Source organism: Scomber japonicus, chromosome 1, assembly GCF_027409825.1.
Source record: "Scomber japonicus isolate fScoJap1 chromosome 1, fScoJap1.pri, whole genome shotgun sequence".
Taxonomy (NCBI): Eukaryota; Metazoa; Chordata; class Actinopteri; order Scombriformes; family Scombridae; genus Scomber; species Scomber japonicus.
Genome location: NC_070578.1, coordinates 24,448,927 through 24,466,277, shown reverse-complemented (window position 1 = coordinate 24,466,277; position 17,351 = coordinate 24,448,927). Strand labels below are relative to the sequence as shown.

The following is a 17,351-nucleotide window of genomic DNA, read 5'->3' as shown; positions in this document are numbered from 1 at the left end:
AATACAAAATAAAAATAAGCTAATGTAGAGTAAGGCTAGATAGGAGAAAGAAAGCTACAGTGTAGCTATGGCACAGTGTGAAATATAAAACAGAAGTCTCAAATCTTGATTTAAAAGAACTGAGCATTAAGTTTTATGGGAGTTTGTTTCAGATATTCAGTGCATTAAAGATGAATGTTGTGTCTTCGAGTTACAAAAATCCAGGCATAACCTTACAAACCTACAGTCTGTGTACTGCTAAATTCCCTCTTAGTATTTTCTTGCTGAGTTGAGGTGGCGACACAGTCACACAAACAGGGATTTTCATATTTATAATGCAATATTTGGAAGATACCAACTTAATTTGTCTAACTCTGACTGGTAACGCCTCTGATTAGATTCAGCTGAACTTCAGAGTGCATTATTGTCCAGACTCTGGATTTTGTCACTCCTCTGTTATACTGATCTCTCAAAGATAACAGTGGACAGGAGTAACAGTTAGGGTGACAAATAACTCTCATAGGGGCACCTGAGACTGCTTTAAAACAGATTTGATGAAAGTAAATCTATCCTTTAACCTTTTAAAATATGGAAAGAGGGCATATAGTATATCAGTATATTTGTGACTGCTGGTTGAACAGAGAAGCCCTTTGTAGCCGAAACCCAGTCTCTGAGCTTCATGAAATGTTTCTCCAGAGCAGACCAGGACAGCAAGGAGACAGAGGTTAGGCAGAGCGTGCTGGGGGTTGTGTTGGTCCTTTTTGAATGAGTCTACCAGTGAAAGTATGCAGAGCAGCTTCTGCTACTGTCATTAGGGGCCCACCATCACACAGAGGGAGAGAGCCAACTCTACTTCCTTTAGGTCTGTTCAGGAAAAAAAAGTGATTCAGATTCAAGGAAATTGCCAGGACATTTAGAAGTCAGCACGTTTGACTTTTGGGCATGGAGGCCATCTTTCAGTGCGCAACAGTTATATCTCTGAGAGGAGAGGATATCTCATCCGGATTGAAATTGATTTGGATCACAAGGAGTCCCCATGAGAAAAGTCTTGAGCCTCACAGCCTAGCAATGGCAGATTTTTAAAGATTAGACTGAGATAATGCAGTTAAATCCAGCATGTAGTCACTGCCAGATTTAGACCCGGTACATCCAGTTTTTATATCATGCAAAAACATGGTTAAAGCAACACCATGTAACTTTAGCTGTTGCTTTATATTTGTAGAAGAAATATATATTTTTCACTTTAATCAGCTGAATGAGTTTCCTCTGCAAGTTAAGACAATTATCAAACCCTTGAGTTTATCTGTTATTTTAAAACCATACAACCATTTTTAAACCCCCCACATCTTCAACAATGTCTGATTACTCAGCTACAAAGAAATGATTATCTGTAATTGATGCAAAGTGGAAACTGATGTTTGCTCGCTTGCTCTATGAATTTGAATATTGAGCAATGGCCTGTCATTGTGGCTGGCAGGATTGAAAAAATAAACTAAAACTTTTGCACTAATCATGGTGAACTGTGATCTGTTTTCATCAGACATTAGCTGGTATAATTTTATCTCAAGGTGACTGTGGAGGTTATAGTGCAGCATTGCTTGTCCAGGTCTGTTTCTAACTTCACAGCCCTTCTTCTGGGAGTGACTCCAACCTGATAATTGATGGTTTGTCAGGATGTTGCTTTTGTTTTTGTTTTTGGTCTGTGCTCATATAATACTGGTATGGAGCTGCAAGTAAAAACCTGTATATGTATTATCACGAAAGAACACAGCCCGCCTCCCCTGTTAGTGTGATCGACAAGTAGTCTCAACATGTCATAAAACACTGGATTGTTAACCACAGACACAACAGGAATTTATACTTTGTTAAAGAAATCATTAATACACAGTGTTGTGTTACAGTAGATCCCATTAAAGAAGAAAAAAATCCTATCTATCTATCTATCTATCTATCTATCTATCTATCTATCTATCTATATATATATATATATATAAAATAGAGAGAGAGAGAGAGAGACACATATGATGATGGACAAGTAGGGTTTATGTAACTGTTTTATATCTATTTGAGTCAGTTAAAATATATAAATGTACCTTATTTTCTAAGAAAGATGTAAACTGCAAGGAAACTAAAACTGTCATATAAATGCAATGGCAAAAAGTAGAACATTTCCCCCTGAAATGTAGTTACAATAGCCAGGTTCCCAAATTACCATTGAAACATGTTTGCTGTAATCATGCTGTTCATAGTGACCACTAGAATAGCTCTTTATAATGTACTAATAAGTGATAGGGGACAAAATTCATTCCTTGTGTTGAGCAAAAATGTAATTAAAAGTTTATCTGAAGATAATATGAGGCTTCAGCCATCTGAGTCAGCTGCAGTGGAACAATCGTAACTAAAATATTTATGGCAGATTTGGATGGTTGAAGCTTCATATTAGCTTCAAATAAACATGTTTGCACAGAAGTTGGGTTGTGTATCACTTCCATTGAAAATGCATTATGAAGGGATCTTCTAATGGCCAGTATGAACAGGAGAAATTACTGTAGCAAGAAAAACATGCGTCAATGTTCATTTGACTATTGTCAAAGGGTAGTCTTTAAAATTGTAAACCCATTCTTTAAGTACAATACTTGAACAAATGCCGTTAGTAACTCTCCACCTCTGCAAAAACTGCTGTAGATAAATGTGCGAAACAGCACAGACCAATTAAACAAGAAGATTTGTTTTTACACTGCTTATGAATCATGTTGCCAGAGGTTGATTGAATACCAGCCTGATGACAGACAACCTACATGACGTAAAAGTTTACCCAAAACGAAAACTAATAAAAATCAAAATCACTTTCATAAAACCTCTGTTGCAACTCCATCAACATTAGCTGATGATGATGATTTACCTGTCTGGAATCTAGTTTAGACTGTTTGGCAGAACATGGACTTTGTCATCTGCTGTTGCCTGGAGACCAAACTTTGTATGTTTGTGTCCGTTCTTGAACGTCTTTCACTTTCCTACTCTCACATCATTACCTACCACCGCTGTCCTCCTTGTTTGTGCAGACATTAAGTCCTTTGAAGATTTAACAAAGTGCCATAAAGTTTTCCTCACTAGCCTGCTTGTAAATGTTAGAAAAATATGCCGCTGTAGAAAGCTACTGTCCCCTCTGACTGGAAGATGTGATGTGACAAGAACCAGAAATGTGACATCTTTGCAGTGTAAGCCAATGAATAAATGTTACATAAATATACACAATTTTGCATGAAGTTGTAATATGAATATGTTTGGAAAATGGTAAACACACACACAAATGTTGTTTTGTTTGAATTTTGATGCCTATAGCAAAGTCAGCTAAACCTATTTGATCACGGTAATGAAGGCATTTGTGAATAAATGCTCTCTAAATAAGTGCACCATAACAGTTTAAGCTTTAATTTGTATGTATTGTAAGCATTTATATATTTGTATCTGCTATACTAAAAAGTTAAAACCGTTACCCAACAGCAGAGACTTCTATGAACCAGTACTTTGGTGCTTTGTTAACTACCTCCTAATTTGACCGCAGTGAACCTGATCTTACACTAAACCACACCACACCATGTCCTGAGGAAATGCAGTAATCGGTAAACATGAAGTAAGGTGATGAACTTCACCCAGGATGCTTCCTCTGAAGAACAACCTGTCCTCTTGACCTTTCCTATGTAGTTTCCTACAAATGACAAGCTCAATTTACTTTATTTGTCCAGTGGTTGACCTTGAATCAAACTTTTCTGACACCATTCATGACACCTGGCCTGTGAAGGGAAGTGAGCGCAGCATGGAAAGACTGAGGTTTTATCCTTCCCCTGCGGTGTGTGTTTTTGCCTTGTAATTGACATGGTGAGGTCAGCTAATTGAATGTTTTGTGGAAAAACAACAAATACTTCACTTGATCTTTCACAGACATGACTGACACAAGTGTATTTTTAGAATCTGCTCAACATCCTCTTTCCATCTCTTCAACACTGCCTGTCCTTGTCTGGATTATAGAGGTGAGTAGGCAAAATAATATAGACACACTGAGGAAACCACTTAAAGATATGCTACTTTTATTACAGTGCCTAACAGTTTCTTTCTTTGTAGCATTTGGCATAAGTAAAGTTACAATTTCCCTTCAAATCTGAAAACTTATTAAGACCTACTTTATCTGATGGCAGGTACTGTAACACTGACGTAATGCTCCTGAAATTACCCTTTACTTGCCATGTATATTTTTAGAATCCCTAATTTTTAATACATTTATGTAAACTGTTGAACTGTGAAAAACTCACATGGTTGGACTTAATATCAGCTCATCTGTCTCAAAGTTACAGCTGAAACACCACAGTGGAAATCCACTGGCACGCTGCTTGCACACATTCACATACTGAGGCTGAATAAGGTTTTAATTAACTACAAAATTGTGTGTTCAGATGGTCTTAACCAGAAGTTATGATTTGATGCTGCAAATGTGAGAATCTCTAATAATTACAAAATATTTGATGTACACTGACTCATCTTTTTATTTTTATGTGCTTTAAAATATGCCTTAAAACAGATGAGCGTACCAAAGCCAGTAAAGAGTGACAGATATGATAGATTGGATCTATTTTTTTTCATCAGCATGTACACTCTGCATGCAAAGTCATGCAACAGAAAGTACAGACTCTGAGACTACAGGAGAGGATAAATGCTCGGATTGACTCAATCAGCATTGATCTAGGGCACAGGATTTGATTTATTAACGCAAGCATTTGTTACTCAGACCCCCTGAGTGTCCCTCTTTCATATGCAGCACCATCTAATAACCATTTGGTGTCATGGCTGTACAATGAGGGTGATGAATTATATGGATAATAGTGCAATCCAAAGACACTGTGGCTCACTGCCGAGAGAGGAGGGAGGGGTGCTTGGACTCAGAGCGGTATAAAAGAGACAGTGAAGGAGTATGTTGGACCAGAACAGAGGAGGAGTAGAGAAATGTGAGACAGAAAGAACCAGAAAGAAATAAGAAAAAGAAAGAGTGACAGAGACACTGACAGAGAAGGACTTTCCAATTAAGAAAATCTGCAGACCCAGGACAGTCCACTCAACAAGGAGGTAAGAAAAACATAGATCATTAAATAAGTTCAAGTGTTCAAGTTAATTCACTAACCATTTACTCTGAATAACTTTGTCAAGGGGTAGAAAAATTACCATCTACAGGTAATCATGTATTCATTACATGTACAATAAAAAATCTATCAAATCAATGAAATCATCCTGTGATTCTTGTTGTTTAAGTTTAAAATAAGTGACAGGAGGTGACAGGTGACAGTAGAAATGTGGAGCTTGTAATTTGAATAATATTGTCAATTGCAATTTAAAATATCATCCACAGTAAATTAATCTTTACTTCAACTTACTATAAGCATGCATTTCTGATAATAGCTTTTTAAATTGTAATTAGAGCCCTCTAATTGTTATTTTGTTACCTGTTGTTTCATAAACATTTTTCAGCCTTTCCAGTTAAGCAGAAAAGTTGTGTCTGTTGTGCAGTCTGTTGTGCACAATGTTACTTGTATTTTTAAACATTAAGTGTATAAGTGCAAACTCTGTGTGTGAGGGTGGGGGTCAGGGGGTGGGGGAGGTTTGGATTGTGTAGCCCAGTGTTTCGTCAGTGGATGCAGAAATGTTTGAGAGTTCCCCTGACAAATGATGATTGCTAACACAGATGTGTAATCTGAGTGGGGGCTCTGTCCAGCCATGTTTTTTTCCACCCTAAAACCTTCCATCCCTAGAGAAACATTATTGCTCTAGATATAAACTATTGTTTTTTTAATTAACCTTTAATATGGGGTTTTTTGTTTTTACAACTGTCTTATTGGATATGTGATAATGTCAATTTAATTAAAACTCTGTTTCAAATATGCGTTGTACTTAAACATTAATTAAAGGTAAAATTAAGTTTTAGTAACATGGGGGACATTGTACCCTGTTATTGCATATTTCTTACCATTTTTTAATCTACATCTTTACACCAGTGAGGCTGTGCTGCTGGACTACATCTTCTTCAGAGTTCCTGGTGTCAAATGGACATTACTAGAGGTGAAAGTTCAAGGGTCAGCTATAACGGTAGTGTGAGAATGTCAACCAGGCCTCTTCTTCTCATCCTGGGAATCGCTGCAGTTACAGCTCAAGGTGGGTCTCTCACAAAGATGTTAAGACTCTTGTTTTCTCATGTGTTATTAACATATATGTACTGAAAAGCTCTGCACCCTCCCCACACTCCCACACAGTGAGATATCGGAGGACAAGTATACAAAAGAAAACACAAAAAACACAGTGGTGCATTGATCTGAGAAAAGTGAATAGTGGAAAGCAGGCTGACAAAACAGAACAACTTTCACTCCACACTGGATTCCCATCATTAATACAGTAAAGTCAAAGGAAAATTTAATTTTAAATTGTGATTGGTAGTTTTTGCTACAAACACTGACACGTAGCTGACAGTTTGTACATACAGTTTCTAGGGATTAATACATAGAATTATTAATTCAAACCAGCCACTTTATATATTTATAAAGATATAATCATGTATTGATTTGTCTCTTATAGGATCATGGAGGAGAGACAACAAAGATTCTAGCCCTGCTATGTACCACACTGACGGTAAATCCTGTACAATATTAATATTTACTGTGTAACAAATATATAATGCTTTTTTTGAATGGCTTGAGTAACATTCAACAATATGAGCTGCTATTTTGTCCTTGTTTGACTTTGTACTCTACCTAGACAACTATGAGTGGACCACGTGGTTCAATGTTGATCACCCCGGAGGCCGTGGAGACTATGAGCAGTTGGAGGCTATTCGCTTCTACTACCGTTCCCGAGTGTGTGAGACTCCCCGGGCACTAGAAGCCAGAACCACCGAGTGGGTCCCTGCTCGTGAAACTGGAGAGAAGGTCCATGCAGACCCCACTGTGGGCTTTTGGTGCCTCAATGAAGAGCAAGGTCCAGACCATAACTGCTCCAACTATGCAGTCCGCTTCCTCTGCCCAAAAGGTTTGGTCTCATAACAGTTTTCCAGCTATTTTCTGGTAACATGGAAATCTATTTTTAGCATAATAGTTTGAATGTCACTTATTCACTTATTTTCTATCAGATAACAGCATGAACATCCAGGATAACTGGGGTCCATGGTCAGACTGGAGCCCGTGCCCTGCTCTTTGTGGTCAAGTGGGGGTCCAAATTCGCTCCAGAAACTGCCAATACCGTTCGATGCATTGCAGCGGGCCTAAAATAGAAGGAAAAGCATGCCACGGACCTAAGTGCCCAGTGACAGGTGAGCTGTCATCGGTTGAGTCACCTTTCCTTTATTATTTTGGGGTGGTCAGATCTGCTGGTTTGTTTGTCTACCACTGCAGATGGATTTCCATGATATTTGGTCCACAAAAGATGAATACTGAAAAGTTGGTTGATGTCCTGATCTGTTAATAAAGGAATATGATAACATCTGCAGAACAGACTGGAAAAAAATGTTATGCATATCCATCTTTTTCTTCACTGTCACCATGACATTTGTTTGACAGGTTGACATTTGTGGTTTTTGGTGAAATGTCTCAACAACTCTGATGGGTGAAATTTTGATACATTGCAATGATTTTTCATCAAGCGACATCATCGGGACACAAATTCAACTTGGCCAAGACTTTGCATATCTGTAGTTACATGTTATTTTGTCAGGCCCTGACTTAGCTTATCTGATATTGGGCATATTCCTGAAAAGGAGTGGCTAGCTTGTGAAAACATATCACTTAACATTGTGGTTGTTTTATTTTACTTTATAGATTGCCCCCTGCATTGTGTGATGGGGAAGGTGAATGCTGAATGTGATGCGTGCAAGTGTGAAGAGCATATCCTGCTGGGGTCAGTCCGTGGTGCTGGTGGTCTTACTGCTGAAGGGGCTACAATCCTTCGGTCTGGCAAACTCATCACCCTCACTGACCACAACGGACATTTTCGCATACCCGGTATCTGTCCTGATGGCAACACCACCCTGACTTTCAGCCTGCAGGGTCATGCACCCTTCAGTGTTGTTGTGCCCCACAGCACTGAGCGTACCTCAGTCCTCAGTGTCCAGCTGAAAAGAGCAGGTACAGATATCTGGAACATAGATTAGATTAGAGGTTGATTGTTTGGTTTATATCTAAAGATTTAAAAAAAATTGAGCTGCATATTCACAAACAAGGGATTTGTTAAGTATGTGAAGAAGCTAATTTTTGTCATACAATTTCCAGAGAAGCTTCATGTGTTGAGCAACCCTGAGAGCAAGGCCAGAAGGGAGGGACAAACTGCTGCCTTCTGCTGCAAGGTGGCAGGCAAGCCACAGCCAGACAAGTACCAATGGTAGGACTTGTTATACTGAAATTATACATTGATTTTACTTAAAGACTATTAATAATATTGTTTATTTCATTCCTTTCCTTCTGCTGTCTGTCTTTTCTTCTGTGTGAATCAACAGGTTTCATAACAACAGTCTTCTAGAAAAGCAGTCAGAGAGCACCTTGGTTCTAAAAGATCTGCATCCTCAGAGCGCTGGGGAGTACTACTGCAGAGCAAGTGGTCCGTCTGGGTCCATTAAGACCAAACCAGCTACTCTCAAAGTTTTAGGTGTGTTCTCAATAAATTGGCAATAATATAATAGAACAAACATACAGAAATGTGAAAACCAAGTCTGTAGACATGAAATAGAGTAATATGATCAAACTAAATCAACATGTTGATTTCTAAATCTTTTACACAGGTAAAGATGACCATTCGTGTAACCCAAAGCCTGATTCTCACCTCATCCGCCTTCCACATGACTGTTACCAAAACAGCACAAACTCTTTCTACTATGATGTGGGCAGGTGCCCAACAAGTACATGTGCTGGGCAGCTGGACAATGGCATAAGGTGCAATGACAAAGTGGCTTACTGCTGTGGTGTGGCAAAGATGGAGGAGAGACAGTTAACATGCCAGGGCCACCAACTGCCCACCATGGTGGTAACTGAATGTGGCTGCCAGAAATGTGTGGACACCAAGGCTGTTGTGCATGGTAGGGCTATTGCTGCTGACAACGGTGAGCCAATGAGGTTCGGCCATATCTTTATGAATGGAGTCAGAATCAGCCGCACAGGTTACAAAGGTACCTTTTCTATCCAAGTTCCTCCTCAAACAGAGAGGCTAGTCCTAACTTTTGTGGACAACATGCAGAAATTTGTTAACACCACAAAGGTACTTCCATTTAATACCAAAGGAGGGGCTGTTTACCATGAGATCAAACTTCTCAGAAAGAAAGCTCCTGTGACCATTAGTTCCACTGAAACCAACACTCTGGAGCTTGGGGAAGTAGAGGGCCAAGAGCCAATGGTTCAAATCCAGATTCCTCCCAATTCCTTCTACAAGGAGAATGGAGAAGTATACATGGGTAACATAAATGCTAGTGTAACTTTTCTTGACCCCCGAGATGTCTCCACAGCCGCTGCAGCACAAAGTGATCTCAACTTTGTAGGGAATGAAGGAGATACCCTACCACTGAGAACCTATGGGATGTTCTCAGTTGACTTTAGGGGTGAGGAAACAAATGAGCCCCTGAATGCAGGTGAGGTTAAAGTATTTCTGGACTCTGCCCAGGTGACGATGCCTGAGCACCTCAGTACTATGAAGCTGTGGTCACTGAACCCTGATACTGGCCTGTGGGAGGAGGAGGGAAGTCTGCAGGTGGAGAAGAAAAGGAGAGGCAAAAGGGAGGAGAGAACCTTTCTGATAGGCAATATGGAGATCAGAGAGAGACGTCTGTTTAACCTAGACGTCCCAGAAAACCGCAGGTGTTATGTGAAAGTGAGGGCCTTCCGCAGTGAACGCTTCATGCCGAGTGAACAGGTGGAGGGAGTTGTAGTGAGTCTCATAAATATGGAGCCCACCGCTGGCTACTCCTCTAATCCACGTGCTTGGGGCCGTTTTGACAGTGTCGTCACAGGCTCCAATGGTGCTTGCCTTCCTGCCTTCTGTGATGAACAAAAAGCTGATGCCTACTCTGCATATGTTATGGCCAACCTTGGAGGAGAGGAATTGGAGGCTGTCGCTTCAGCTCCCAAATTCAATCCCAACTTCATTGGAGTACCTCAGCCCTACCTGAGTAAGCTGAACTACAGACGGACTGATCATGAAGACCCCAGAGTGAAGAAGACAGCATTCAGCATCAATGTGGCAAAACCAAGTCCAAACACCGCTGAGGAAAGTAATGGACCAGTGTATTCATTTGAGAACTTGAAAGAATGTGAGGAGGCCCCATTCAGCGCTGCACACTTTCGCTTCACAAGAGTAGAAGGGGATCGCTACGATTACAATACAGTGCCATTCAATGAAGATGATCCAATGAGCTGGACAGAGGACTACTTGAGTTGGTGGCCCAAGCCCATGGAATACAGAGCCTGCTACATAAAAGTCAAAATCAACAGTCCACATGAGATCAATGTGCGGTCCCGCAACATGGGTGGCACCCACCCCAAGACAGTAGGCCAACTGTATGGCCTCCGAGACACTCGAAGTATTCGTGACATGGACCAGGCAACAGTGTCTGCTGTGTGTCTGGAGTTCAAGTGCAGCGGGATGCTGTACGATCAGGAACGTGTGGATCGTACCATAGTGAAGGTGATTCCGCAAGGTAGCTGTAAGCGAGATCAAGTGAACACAATGCTTCAGGAGTATCTGGTCAACCACTTGCCCTTAGCTGTCAACAATGACACCAATGAGTTCACCATGCTAGCACCTCTTGACCCTCTGGGCCATAACTACGGAATCTATACAGTGACGGACCAGGATCCCCGCACAGCCAAAGAGATTGCACTTGGACGCTGCTTTGATGGAACCTCTGATGGTACATCCCGTGTCATGAAGAGCAACGAAGGTGTGGCACTGACATTCACTTGTGGAGATAAAGAGGTGACACGCCAGAGTGTCTTCCAGGCCCTGCAGAATTCTCAAGGTCAGACAGTAACAAGTGTGGTGAGAGGAGAAGGCAGGCAGAACCGACGCCGGCAGGGGTCCAATGTTGCCCGCAGTAGTCGTAGACGCAGTACTAGAGATCCTACAGGAAGACGCACACAGACCAAAAGCTAAACATAACACTGAAGGTCAGGGCCCCATATGGAGACCAAATCAATGATGATAGGAGTGGGTAACTTTAACATTGTTTTGATATACCTTTTATATTGACTTTTTTTTTTTTTTTACAAATTAAGTAAATCTGTAATTAAACAGTTAGGCCCATTTCTTCTAGCTTCTATCCAAGAATTGTCTGCATTGTTTTTCCTTACATTTTAACTGTACTGTGGTGAATATTTACTTGAAACTGTAAATAGAGTATTTATTACACATACCTTTAAAAATCAGTAATCATAATTTGGCTGTTGTGTTATTACTGTTTCTTTCATTGACATTGTAAACAAGAACAGAAACACAATCCTTTTGACCAGTGATTTATTAAATTAGATGCTTATAAAACACTGCAAATGCTGTATCTTCCACATTGTATGTATCCAATTGTCCGTGTAACATTGAAACTGGTCAACTGCTAGAAAAAAAAAAAAAAGGAGAAATACGCCCCTTTCAAATAACTGTAGCCCATATGAAGACATGGTGGGGTGAAGCCCAGAAGCCCCCGCTCCTCATCACACTTGATACAAGCCTGCAGAAGCAATGATTAGGAGACCAGTACTAGCATGTTAATCCACTTGACTGATCCATACTTTTTCTGCATTAGTAGAAATCAAATTAGTAAATTACATTTTTGTCATGCACAAAAAATACCTATAAGCACTCTTTGCTCCAAATTTTCAAGAATATTCCAGAGATGTATCAAGAGAATGGCTGTAATGTTTAAGTCACATTTATTACACTTGTCTATCCCTTTTATCTTACAATGAATGTCATGTGCTCTGTTAAATTACAACTACTACTTACATGTTGCATCAGTCTCAAATCACCCACAATGCAACCTTTCCAGAGATAAAGATGAATAATGTACTGAATAATTGTTCTGCATTTGGCAACCAAAGTTATAGATACTATATACTTTCCTGTAAGAGAATTATACACAGGTAAGTGTGACCTATAATATATACATGACATTCTGGTTGAAGAATTTGCATAGAACCATGTGTTTCTATGTCATTACACTTATAACTGCAATACTGTATCTGCCATTTTGACAGGAGCAACATTTAATAAAAACTGAGCCCCGCAAAACTCAGACAAGAGCAGTTTAAGTGTATTTTCCCTTGAAGCTGGGTCACCCAACAAATATACTACATGATTATGTGTCTGTGTCTGTGTGTGTGTGTGAGTCGAGGCTGAATGAAACAGAGAAAAGGCAATTCCATATGTATGAACATAAAGAGTTGGTGAGACTGGATGCTCCCTGGTATAGTCCCTCTGGTCATTGAAGCAAAATGAAGGGGGATACACATAGTTCTGATTTTCCAGGATGGCACTGGACAGCATGAGAAGGTACAGCTGCATTTCTCAGGATTGGGAGAGGGAGAAGACAATGATAATGGAGCCGGTGTCACATGAAGTCCTCATAGTCTTGGGCGTAGCCACCATCAAACGATGCATAGTCAAGGTCATCTCTCATCTGTGCTTTCAAACCGCCGCCAGGTACAACACCTTTCTTCTTTTTCTTTCCTTTGTTTTGCTGTGAAAGAAAATATAGTAAATTAACATTGTGTAAAACAATATGGTGTGTTACATATTATATTTGAAATACTGGATTCTGATTCAGTAGAGAAACCACATGAATAAAATAAGGGCATATAACAGCCCATTTCCACTATGAACCCCATTCAGGTGACTGGGTTAAATCAACAGCACCCCCTACTGAAAATAAACAACAGAATCTATGAGAAAATACACATGAAATCACTTACTTTTTCTTGTTTCTGTTTTTCACTAAGTAGAACTGTCAGTGAATTACTGACTTTCTTCAAGTCCTCTACTTCCACTGTAAGAGACAAGAAAAATTGTTACGGGTCTAATACGCTTGGATAAAATTTAAGATAATACTACAGACAGCATGTGTAATAATCAATATTCAGTTAAAATGACAGTACATAAGGATACTGCACTTACATGAAATACAGAGTTCCCGAAACAATGAATCCAAGAAACTTGAATAATGCACAGATTTTTCAAACTGGGTTATCTTTTCTTTCAGCAATTTCTCAAACTCTGTGAAGTCTTCTTTGGAGGATGGACACATGGCGTCAATCCCAGTGACACAGTTTGAAGTGCTGCTGACACCTGAAAATAGAACAAGAAAGGAAATTATATTGTGTCAACGACTGAGCTCAAAAAGTGTAGCTCTGGTTTGAATGTATTTCCAGACAGGGCTTTTTAGATTGCCAAATTGTGTTCCGTTGTCATTACAACACGGTTGTTGTTGTTGAATTATATCTGGGGTTTTGTTTTTTTTATCAATTATATAATAAAATATTTAATTGACAGCCCTGCAAAACAGTAGCCCTGTGCAAACCTTCAGAGTCTACATACATGACACAGCCATGTGTGGCTATAAGAGTGAATTAAACTTTAAATTAAATCAAATCTTGCAGTACTATGTCTTCGAAATGTAGAAGAAACCAGTAAAGAAAGTGAGCACACATTTTATCAATCCAGGCACCAATTAAATACACATGTACTGCTTCATTCGCAAAATGCTAATTAACAAACAACATTCAGTATTATGGGAGACTACTATATTTATACACATAAGTAGAGAGCAGGAGAGTTTTAACATTGGTTTTTGAGGTTGCTCGCTTACCAAAAGCATCTTTTGCTAACTCCAAGTCTGCAGCTTCCTGTAGCTTCTTCACTCTTAACTTCTCTGCGAGTTGTTCTTCTTGAGTAAGCTCTTCCTGTAAGACAAGATCCCACAAAGAGAAAATGAGAAACCATCATTAGCGATGAAAGAGGGAACAGAAGTTTTGTGCATTATGCAGTTAAGTATGAAAGTCATCTGGTTAAAAACTCACGTTTTCCACCAACTCCTGTTGTTTTTGCTTTAAACGGTTTTCTTTCTCTTTAATCTTTTCCAACAACTTTTTCTTGTCAGAAACCTTTTTCTCTGAAAATTAAGATGGAAAATGTTTAAAAGTGATTAAATAAAAAAGGAAAAAGCAATGGACTTAACTGGTTAACGATTACTAATGAACCCGCTAGTTGCTCACATACCTGTTTTTTTCACCTCTACTTTTTTCTCTTCATCTTCATCATCCCAGTTATCCTGTGCAGATGAGCACAGAGTTGAGATAGTTGCAGTTTTATTAAGTAATTAACAGGCTTCATTGACAAACTGGGAATAAGCCACTAATCAGATGAAATATTTTATTTCATCAGAGAAATGAAATAAGTGACATTGTTCTACACCGAACTTGCACCAATCAGATAAAAAAAAAGTACAGTCTTCAAGCATGGCCATATTTACACAGTCTTCATCATCCCACTACTACACTAACAAATCTGTCCCGATATTAATATAAAAAGTAAAAGTCCACCTAAACTAACAAAACTCTGTATATTAAATATAAAATCTATTAAACTATAGTTAAATCCTATTGTAATATTATTTTATCAGGTCTATAACTAAACATTTCTGTAATCAAATGAATGATGTCATTAAAAAAGTTTGGTTGAAAAATTAAGAGTTTTGTCTAATAATGTGCAACACAGTTCGTAAGTTTGGACACCAATATAAAATGACTTATTTTAGATGTATTTTTAAAATACATTTAGTATATCATAAGACATTTTAATTGGAAATAATCTGCATTACTCTCCACTATACTACCCAGCTCTGCTTGAGACTGCCATGCAAACTAATACAATAAACAAAAAATCCCTTCTGACACTTCTGCTATTATCTCCAAAATACAATACTTTTACAGCCTGTACATGAAATTGCCAACTCAACTTTAAACACACAATACCACTTAAACAATAAGCTTTTACAAGCAGGTTGTTGTATTTGATCATGTAAATACATTTTAATACAAACCACCTGACATTACAGATTAATCTACCTTGATCAGTAATGAATTACCCTGATTATTGAATAAGATCACTGTTTGTACTTACGAAAACGTGAAATTATCAGTGTATTTACAGTGGGCACCATATGTCAGAAAAAATTGGAAAACAATTGAAGAGGCCTCTAACCAGCACTTTCCCTGGGTCATTTAAATGAGGTTTCTGGACAGAAACCATGACATTCAGGTAAAAAACACCTGTATTGTCGCAACAAGTCAATGCCAACTTCCTAATAAACGCCTGTTGGACAGTCGGAAAGTTCTAGGCCTAGTTCTTGATTGAGTTGAGTCATCAACCCAGAGGATGATTTCATCTGATTGTGGCTAAAGTTGGTTAGCAAGCTACGCCGCCTACCTCATGTTGAACGCAACTCAAACTGGGGGGATTCAGACATGACACAGAAAGCTAATCTCCTTTAATCGTTTAACGCAACCCAGTTTGCGCAATCGTAGGCTAAACGTCTACATTAAACAAGCACTTGGACCCACGCGAGTTAACGACGCCACCGTCGAGGTTACCTAACATTAAAGCCCATTTTCAGTGAGCTAGCCAGGCTGCTAGCCGAGTGGCCCGGGAACTGGTTAGCTTCGAGCTACGTTATCAAACATCTAGCGCAGAATTAAACCGCCAACTGCCAGCTTTCAAATAATGACAAACACCAGCCGCGTCCATGAATTAAGTCTAACCCACATCACTCAACACGACCCGACAGTTGTAAACCGAGTAATAGCTAAATATGAGTTACTACAGGCTTTATCGAGGAACCACATGAGTTAGCCGGCAGCTAGCGGAGGTTAACGCCGGGACTGACTGGCGGAGCATGGCACCGCAGACCAAAATTTAGCTGCTAACGGCGACAACGGTTCTTCTCATAATCACAATAAAGTACCATTTGTCACCTAAAAGTACCTTAACGTCTTCTTCTTCGTCCTCGCCTTCCCATTTGTCCATCACTACCGCCTTTTTAATCGGCTCCTCCGGCTCGAAGGTCTCAGCGTCTGTGGAAAAAAATACAAAAATAAAAGGACAGACAAAACGTGTTAGGTCAATCCACCTTACACTAACGAGTTCGACAATAACTAAATTATAAGCTCATAAAATAAACACTATGACAGCTGTATGACGTGAAGGCAAGCTATCCTTCCCAACTTAGTTTCCTCACCCCAGTCCGCCATGTTGGCTGTGTTGCTTGTGTTTGACAGGCTCGCGCTGCTGCAGCCCGCTGGACACGTTTTTTTAATTAGGTACTTTTTACAAAAACTTTATTTAAACCATGGAGCCTAACAACAGGTGTATCATTCCAACAGAAATCAATCAGATAGCACAGAGGTCATAATACATGAAAAATTATACATAAAAAGATAAAGAAAAAAATAAAGAAGCAAATAAAAATAAAAAGCAAAGAAACATTTAAATAAATATAATTTATTACAAATAAAATTAATTATATGGGACTCTACTTTCTACCACGTTAGAGTTTGTGCAGTATTTTAGTGTGTCTAGATTGGATTTTAAGTAGGACATTTCGTTCTTTCATAGAAAACTAAAGGAAACAGAAAATATTCACGCTTGTACGGAGGCCTATAGCCTATTCATTATAATGTTGATGGACATAAATTGAGTTCTTTTTTACCTTAATAATGATACAATAATACACAAAAAATGGTCTGTCTCTTCTTTCAGACATCATGCATGCATGCAATACTTTCTGGTGAACCCAAGATACTTGCTCGTATTTCTTTCTGAGCACGAGAAACTTCTCGTGAGCACGAGAAAGTACCTTGTGCTCACCAGAAAGTTTCTTGTGCACACCAGAAACATTTAATTATTTTTTTCCCCATGTCTCTTTACGGGCTCCATATTAAACTAACTAAACTGAAATTCCTCAAAATAAAAATAAAACTACTCAATCACTTGTTAAACTAACAAAAACTTAACTGAAATAAATAATAAATAAAACTAAAAAACTAAAAGACAATAAGGTTGGTCCTTTTGGCCACAGTCATGTATCTAATGTCCTGACTTCCCTGGACTGCTTCAAAGTAACATGACACTGATCTGCAGTCATGGTGTCTTTATTTAATTAAATAGTAAACAGAAGAAGGGGCTTGATATGGTGTGTCGGGTGTAATGTGACAACCCAAAGGAGGAGTTGCACCTCAATCAGTGTCATTTTTCAACACTTTTTGTACTATATCTCAGCACAAATTGTCCCTTCCATCATATTACCCTTCATCTTA

General features: G+C 39.0%; 2 protein-coding genes across 2 annotated transcripts; one reads left to right on the top strand and one right to left on the bottom strand.

The window, feature by feature from the left end:
• Window positions 1-5,000: 5,000 nt before the first annotated feature.
• Window positions 5,001-11,419, top strand: cilp (cartilage intermediate layer protein, nucleotide pyrophosphohydrolase). The gene is made up of 8 exons (XM_053336375.1): window positions 5,001-5,097; window positions 6,021-6,177; window positions 6,775-7,044; window positions 7,145-7,324; window positions 7,830-8,135; window positions 8,280-8,388; window positions 8,504-8,652; window positions 8,786-11,419. Exons 2-8 carry the CDS (start codon window positions 6,069-6,071, stop codon window positions 11,143-11,145), a joined length of 3,483 nt encoding a protein of 1,160 aa, XP_053192350.1. The 5' UTR covers window positions 5,001-5,097; window positions 6,021-6,068; the 3' UTR covers window positions 11,146-11,419.
• A 69-nt stretch (window positions 11,420-11,488) lies between these two features.
• Window positions 11,489-16,305, bottom strand: eif3jb (eukaryotic translation initiation factor 3, subunit Jb). Its single transcript, XM_053336275.1, has 8 exons — window positions 16,274-16,305; window positions 16,021-16,109; window positions 14,257-14,308; window positions 14,058-14,149; window positions 13,847-13,940; window positions 13,156-13,326; window positions 12,954-13,027; window positions 11,489-12,721 (listed from the first exon to the last, which is right to left on the bottom strand). Exons 1-8 carry the CDS (start codon window positions 16,284-16,286, stop codon window positions 12,593-12,595), a joined length of 714 nt encoding a protein of 237 aa, XP_053192250.1. The 5' UTR covers window positions 16,287-16,305; the 3' UTR covers window positions 11,489-12,592.
• Window positions 16,306-17,351: the final 1,046 nt, after the last annotated feature.